Consider the following 8,105-nt stretch of genomic DNA (forward strand, 5'->3'; position numbering starts at 1 on the left):
CTTGAAAGAATAAACCTAAATATCTAAATTGTATGTACTTTGATACCGCAAGTCAATTACAATTTATTTTACTCTTCTCATGCTAATTAAACATGCAATGCAGATAATCAGTTGTATTTCTACTTTCCATGATTACTTTGTTTTCTGAAATGTTTTCGATATTTACAAAGCTTCACAATTTATTGTAATTTGCAGAGGTTATCACAAACCTCACAAATTGGTGCAATTTGTGGAGGTTATCACACGCTTCCATAATAAAACAATAAAAAAATAAATTATACCGCATGGGTTAAAATAAGCGTAACGAAATGATTTATAGTGGATTATTTTAAAAACGCCACAAATAAACCTCTGCCAATTAGCCTTTTTTTGGTAGTGTTACCGCGTGAATGATTATTCCACTACGTAGTCAGTCAAACCAAGAATTCAATTGAGGATCAAAAACGGTTCTCGAGCGCCAGCTACATCCAGGGTGTAGGCTCGAGGTGTGATATCTAGTCAGCCAAATGTGAATATATTTACTAGCATGAAGGATTTCTTTCCAAAAAACTAAAATATATCACTTACTTTTAAATAAAAACAGTCAAGTCTATTAAATTATTATTATTCAAATCAAATTATTTCTTATACAATCTTATTAGTCAACTCAATATTCCTCAAATTCGTGTTAAGAGAGACAAATATAAGGAAAACTTCTCTTTGTTAAGTAATTGCTTAGGAGTTCTCAATATTTGTGACAAAGATGAATGATGCAGATGCGAGGGGTAAATGTGCAGCATGTAAGTACCAAAACAAAAGATGTGATGAGAATTGTCCATTTGCTCCGTTTTTTCCTTCCAACAAAGTTGATGAATTTGATAAAGTCATTCGACTTTTCAGCATCGATTTTCTCAAAGATATGCTGAATTCTGTCACTGCTAACGAGGAAAAGGCAAAAATGGTTGAAACCCTAATTTTAGAGGCTAAGATTAGGTCTGAAAATCCTGTGTACGGGAGCATTGCCGTTACAGAAAAATTGAATCTAGAAATTGAAAAAACTCAAAAGGAGCTTGATTTAATACAAAAAACAATTGCTTTTTACAAAGAATTGGGTGGAAGATCATCCTTGAACAAGGTATGTTTTTCTTCAATTTTAATTTGGTATTCTTTATAATTTTTATTTTTTCGATGCTTTCGTCCTATTGTATTCAAACTAAATTTTCAATTAAAGTATATTATACATCACTTGCTCTTTGACTTACCAATTGAGATCTTTTGTCTTTAGGTTTATTAATTAGTTTGTCTAATCATGATTGAATGATATGTGTTCTCACATTTTTTTTGGAACAACATATATATTTATTTAATACTAGAAAGCCATTACATTGGTCCTAGGCACATAAGTAAGCATTACAGTGGTCATAGCCAAATTACTAAGCATTGCATTTTTAATACATATATTTCTCATAGCAGCTAAGTTGGTACTAGTACTAAGAGGGACTTCTTTTTTATGATTGTCCACCTCTATCATAGTTAATAGTTATTAACACCTACTAGGGTGGGTAAAGCAAAAGAGTACCATCATCTTATCCTTCTTGAAACCTTTCTTGTGTTGCCAATAGATGTGTGAGTTTATTCCCTCCTCGAAAACTGTGGCGAATCAGCGAATTCCCCAAATTCTTCAGTGATGACATGCATTTTGAAGGAGATTGTTATAAACTTAAACAATTTTGTGTTTGATTAACTTTCTTACCTCAGAGGAGTCTGTTTCAATTTCTAGATTTGTAAATTTGGCGATCGTTGACAAGGTTACGGTTGTGGAAAAGGGCCATGAGCTCCATGAAAGTTTGGTTGATGGTGATGAACTTTTTCTTAGAAACCTATCACCCATATGCCCTTTTCATATCTCAAAATCCCTCCTATGCCCCCAATATTTGTAGCTCTATTATAGGAGTCGTCAATGTTAAGCTTCAAGAAACCTTCAGCGGGAGGATGCCATTAGATGTGCATCGTGAGGCTAGCCCTAAAAGAATGGAATAGGGAGTTAGAGAATAAAGTGAATTGAATAACTTTGTGCTCTAGATTTTGGATATTTGTAGGGTGCTTGGATTTGTTAAACACATAGTGGTCATGATTGGTCCAAATGTACCAGATTGCATAGGGGAAGAAAATTTCCCATTTGAATAAAGGATTTTGCATTGAAGGATTTTTGTGCTTGATCTTCAGCAGACAATTATCATTAGTATTAAAGTCTATGACAAAGTGTATGTGATAACTTTCCCAAAAATGCTTGGCTATTGGTCTATGACAAAATCGTCTAATTGAATCCCCCATTATATTGTTAAAATTCTGGTAGAAAAACAGGTGGAGGCCATCCAGGTCAGGGGACTTGAAGGGTTTGAAAGAGTTGATCGCATTATAGGTATCAAGATCTTTGAGGGGTCTATCTAGACTGGACAGACCTAGTTTATGAGAGGAAGTTTAAAAAGTAGTGCAGGGTGTTTTAGAGTTTGTATGGTGAGTAGTGTAAATTTGCCGAAAATAATTTAGAGTGTGAGACTAGATCTCTTTATGATCAGTAATAGTAACACCATTACTGTCCAATGGAATTATCACCCTTCTATTTTGGACTGTATTGAGGGGATTTTATATTAATAGGAGAGGGACTAAGAGTGGTTGGTTGAAAAATACCGGGTAATGATTGGATATCTGTAGATTTTGAAGTAATTTAAAATGGATTGGTGGGGCTATTAATATTGCTAGTAGAATTCGGTCTAAGGATTTGTATCATATTTTCATTCAACACTTGGCAAGAAGCTTTCTCCAAGTGTTTCATGCATATAATTTCATTGGCTGACTTTTTTGTATGAAAGATGTCACTATTTCTAGTGGGAATAGCTTAGGAAATACTTTTTACTCTTGAGGGTTTGTTACTATTTCTAGTGGGAATAGCTCCAAAAGAGAAATTCAACTTTGGAATTATCGAAGGAGGGGAGGGGTATGTTTGAGTTCAATTCTCTCTGAAGGGTTGGATCTCTTATTTGCTAAGGAGTTGAATTTATTGTTACTGTAGAAATCCTCTAGGTTGTATAATTGAGGGAGAATATTAATTTTGCTAGCAATCCTTTCGCTTGTACCTTCATAATTATTGGAAAAGAAAGCATACTTGTTTGCAATTTCAAATGATTATTTCTATGATCATTATCCTTGCCTTTCTCTAAGATAGGTTCCTTTCCTATGTTGGTAGTTTTTCAAAGCTACCGTCTTCAATTTATTACTAGATAGTAGTTGAATTTTGTTGTTAATTTCCTTAGCCGAGATTGGTGAACAACATCTTTGTGGGTTCCCAAATCTTCTACACCCGTGGCAGAGTTGATCATTTCCTTCATATTTGATTTGTTGTTTATAATTCCCCATATTTATGTGTGATTTAACTGGCTTGTTAAGTGAAACTTCTACGCATAGTCGAGCATATCTCCCTCGCAAGATGGCGATTGTGCATGCATCAATCTCTAGTAGTTTCCCAATGGAATATCCAAATTTTTTTAGTATTATAGCACCATAGAACTCAGGGGGAAGTTGAGGTAGTCTAATCCAAATTGTTGATTTCTCCTCCGCCGCATCCGAGGCTACAAAATTTGGGGGCCATCTTTGAACTGTGAGAAAGTTCCCATTTATAAACCAAGGGCCCTCGCTGAGTACTCTCTCAGATTTTCCTCTTTTGTGAATTTTGCTATGTAGTAATCTGATCCTAGATCTTTAGGGGGAATGGTTCAGTAACTTTCCACATTTGGAGAAGTTCACTTTTTAGTATATGATATGGAATTTTTCCCCCATGAGTTTGATAATTAAGGAGAATTTTTATGGCAAGTACAAACGATTTTATCTCGTTAAGTTAAATACTTACATATCACTATATCACAATTTTTCTTCGCCTACAATACAATGCAGCAATCTCATAAATGCACACATTCACATATGCAAAGTCATATATAAATTTATGTATTTTTATACATAAAAGAATTAAATTAAATATTTGACATAGAAGAATAAATTCTTTGGTAAAAGATTAATATGTTGATTATGCAATTATTTCATTTTGTGCAGAAAAATGAAGAAATCTCTACAAGCGGCAAACAAAGCCTTCAAGATGTCAAAAAGGCCAGGTCATGTCGTATATAAATGTTTCAATTTTTAATAAAAGTACTTGTAAGACAATTTTGAAAAAAATTCTTGAAGGAAACTCAATATCTATTTCTATGAACTTTTTATTTATTTTAAAAGCTAGTAAAAAATTTATATTATTATTTTGCCTAACATTTGTATTTTGTTTTTATTGTAGGGTTGATTCCAATGATAATGATGAGACTTAGGAAGCACATGAATTTACAATGAAGATGAGATGAGGATCATAATTGCTGAAGATTATGATTTTAAAAAAGTTAGTTATGGTGACGTAAAACTATATCTTATAAATTTTATTGACGCTCATGTCTAAGTATTGAACATTACAGTATATTTTGTTTTTCTTTTATTAGTTTCTCATCACGTGCTTTGCACGTATATGTTAAGCTATTGGCGCACTATTTTAAAAAAGATCATCAATATTAGTGTGTGCATATATATATATACATTTTCAACTATTATTTCATTCTCTTGAAAGAATAAACCTAAATATCTAAATTGTATGTACTTTGATACCGCAATTCAATTAAAATTTATTTTACTCTTCTCATGCTAATTAAACATGCAATGCAGATAATCAGTTGTATTTCTACTTTCCATGATTACTTTGTTTTCTGAAGTATTTTCTATATTTACAAAGCATCACAATTTATTGTAATTTGCAGAGGTTATCACAAACCTCACAAATTGGTGCAATTTGTGGAGGTTATCACACGCCTCCTTAATAAAACAATAAAAAAATAAATTATATCGCATGGGTTAAAATAAGCGTTACAAAATGATTTATAGTGGATTATTTTAAAAACGCCAAAAATAAACCTCTGCCAATTAGCCTTTTTTTGGTAGTGTTACCGCGTGAATGATTATTCCACTACGTAGTCAGTCAAACCAAGAATTCAATTGAGGATCAAAAACGGTTCTCGAGCGCCAGCTACATCCAGGGTGTAGGCTCGAGGCGTGATATCTAGTAAGCCAAATGTGAATATATTTACTAGCATGAAGGATTTCTTTCCAAAAAACTAAAATATATCACTTACTTTTAAATAAAAACAGTCAAGTCTATTAAATTATTATTATTCAAATCAAATTATTTCTTATACAATCTTATTAGTCAACTCAATATTCTTCAAATTCGTGTTAAGAGAGACAAATATAAGGAAAACTTCTCTTTGTTAAGTAATTGCTTAGGAGTTCTCAATATTTGTGACAAAGATGAATGATGCAGATGCGAGGGGTAAATGTGCAGCATGTAAGTACCAAAACAAAAGATGTGATGAGAATTGTCCATTTGCTCCGTTTTTTCCTTCCAACAAAGTTGATGAATTTGATAAAGTCATTCGACTTTTCAGCATCGATTTTCTCAAAGATATGCTGAATTCTGTNAACACCTACTAGGGTGAGTAAAGCAAAAGAGTACCATCATCTTATCCTTCTTGAAACCTTTCTTGTGTTGCCAATAGATGTGTGAGTTTATTCCCTCCTCGAAAACTGTGGCGAATCAGCGAATTCCCCAAATTCTTCAGTGATGACATGCATTTTGAAGGAGATTGTTATAAACTTAAACAATTTTGTGTTTGATTAACTTTCTTACCTCAGAGGAGTCTGTTTCAATTTCTAGATTTGTAAATTTGGCGATCGTTGACAAGGTTACGGTTGTGGAAAAGGGCCATGAGCTCCATGAAAGTTTGGTTGATGGTGATGAACTTTTTCTTAGAAACCTATCACCCATATGCCCTTTTCATATCTCAAAATCCCTCCTATGCCCCCAATATTTGTAGCTCTATTATAGGAGTCGTCAATGTTAAGCTTCAAGAAACCTTCAGCGGGAGGATGCCATTAGATGTGCATCGTGAGGCTAGCCCTAAAAGGATGAAATAGGGAGTTAGAGAATAAAGTGAATTGAATAACTTTGTGCTCTAGATTTTGGATATTTGTAGGGTGCTTGGATTTGTCAAACACATAGTGGTCATGATTGGTCCAAATGTAGCAGATTGCAAAGGGGAAGAAAATTTCCCATTTGAATAAAGGATTTTGCATTGAAGGATTTTTGTGCTTGATCTTCAGCAGACAATTATCATTAGTATTAAAGTCTATGACAAAGTGTATGTGATAACTTTCCCAAAAATGCTTGGCTATTGGTCTATGACAAAAGCGTCTAATTGAATCCCCCACTATATTGTTAAAATTCTGGTAGAAAAACAGGTGGAGGCCATCCAGGTCAGGGGACTTGAAGGGTTTGAAAGAGCTGATCGCATTATAGGTTTCAAGATCTTTGAGGGGTCTATCTAGACTGGACAGATCTAGTTTATGAGAGGAAGTTTAAAAAGTAGGGCAGGGTGTTTTAGAGTTTGTATAGTGAGTAGTGTAAATTTGCCGAAAATAATTTAGAGTGTGAGACTAGATCTCCTTATGATCAGTAATAGTAACACCATTACTGTCCAGTGGAATTTTCACCATTTTATTTTGGACTGTATTGAGGGGATTTTATATTAATATGAGAGGGACTAAGAGTGATTGGTTGAAAAATACAGGGTAATGATTGGATATCTGTAGATTTTGAAGTAATCTAAAATGGATTGGTGGGGCTATTAATATTGCTAGTAGAATTAGGTCTAAGGATTTGCATCATATTTTCATTCAACACTTGGCAAGAGGCTTTCTCCAAGTGTTTCATGCATATAATTTCATTGGCTGACTTTTTTGTATGAAAGATGTCACTATTTCTAGTGGGAATAGCTTAGGAAATACTTTTTACTCTTGAGGGTTTGTTACTATTTCTAGTAAGAATAGCTCCAAAAGAGAAATTCAACTTTGGAATTATCGAAGGAGGGGAGGGGTATGTTTGAGTTCAATTCTCTCTGAAGGGTTGGATCTCTTATTTGCTAAGGAGTTGAATTTATTGTTACTGTAGAAATCCTCTAGGTTGTATAATTGAGGGAGAATATTAATTTTGCTAGCAATCCTTTCGCTTGTACCTTCATAATTATTGGAAAAGAAAGCATACTTGTTTGCAATTTCAAATGATTATTTCTATGATCATTATCCTTGCCTTTCTCTAAGATAGGTTCCTTTCCTATGTTTGTAGTTTTTCAAAGCTACCGTCTTCAATTCATTACTAGATAGTAGTTGAATTTTTTTGTTAATTTCCTTAGCCGAGATTGGTGAACAACATCTTTGTGGGTTCCCAAATCTTCTACACCCGTGGCAGAGTTGATCATTTCCTTCATATTTGATTTGTTGTTTATAATTCCCCATATTTATGTGTGATTTAACTGGCTTGTTAAGTGAAACTTCTACGCATAGTCGAGCATATCTCCCTCGCAAGATGGCGATTGTGCATGCATCAATCTCTAGTAGTTTCCCAATGGAATATCCAAATTTTTTTAGTATTATAGCACCATAGAACTCAGGGGGAAGTTGAGGTAGTCTAATCCAAATTGTTGATTTCTCCTCCGCCGCATCCGAGGCTACAAAATTTGGGGGCCATCTTTGAACTGTGAGAAAGTTCCCATTTATAAACCAAGGGCCCTCGCTGAGTACTCTCTCAGATTTTCCTCTTTTGTGAATTTTGCTATGTAGTAATCTGATCCTAGATCTTTAGGGGGAATGGTTCAGTAACTTTCCACATTTGGAGAAGTTCACTTTTTAGTATATGATATGGAATTTTTCCCCCCCATGAGTTTGATAATTAAGGAGAATTTTTATGGCAAGTACAAACGATTTTATCTCGTTAAGTTAAATACTTACTTATCAATATATCACATTTTTTTCTTCGCCTACAATACAATGCAGCAATCTCATAAATGCATACATTCACATATACAAAGTCATATATAAATTTATGTATTTTTATACATAAAAGAATTAAATTAAATATTTGACATAGAAGAATCAATTCTTTGGTAAAAGATTAATATGTTGATTATGCAATTATTTCATTT

The 8,105-nt window shown here is 33.6% G+C and overlaps 1 protein-coding gene across 1 annotated transcript; it reads left to right on the forward strand.

The window, feature by feature from the left end:
• The first annotated feature begins 742 nt into the window (after nt 1–742).
• LOC107030986 (LOB domain-containing protein 24-like) lies at nt 743–4,352 on the forward strand. The gene is made up of 3 exons (XM_027911723.1): nt 743–1,114; nt 4,087–4,145; nt 4,322–4,352. Exons 1-3 carry the CDS (start codon nt 743–745, stop codon nt 4,350–4,352), a joined length of 462 nt encoding a protein of 153 aa, XP_027767524.1.
• Nucleotides 4,353–8,105: the final 3,753 nt, after the last annotated feature.

Source organism: Solanum pennellii, chromosome 9 (assembly GCF_001406875.1).
Source record: "Solanum pennellii chromosome 9, SPENNV200".
Classification (NCBI taxonomy): domain Eukaryota; kingdom Viridiplantae; phylum Streptophyta; class Magnoliopsida; order Solanales; family Solanaceae; genus Solanum; species Solanum pennellii.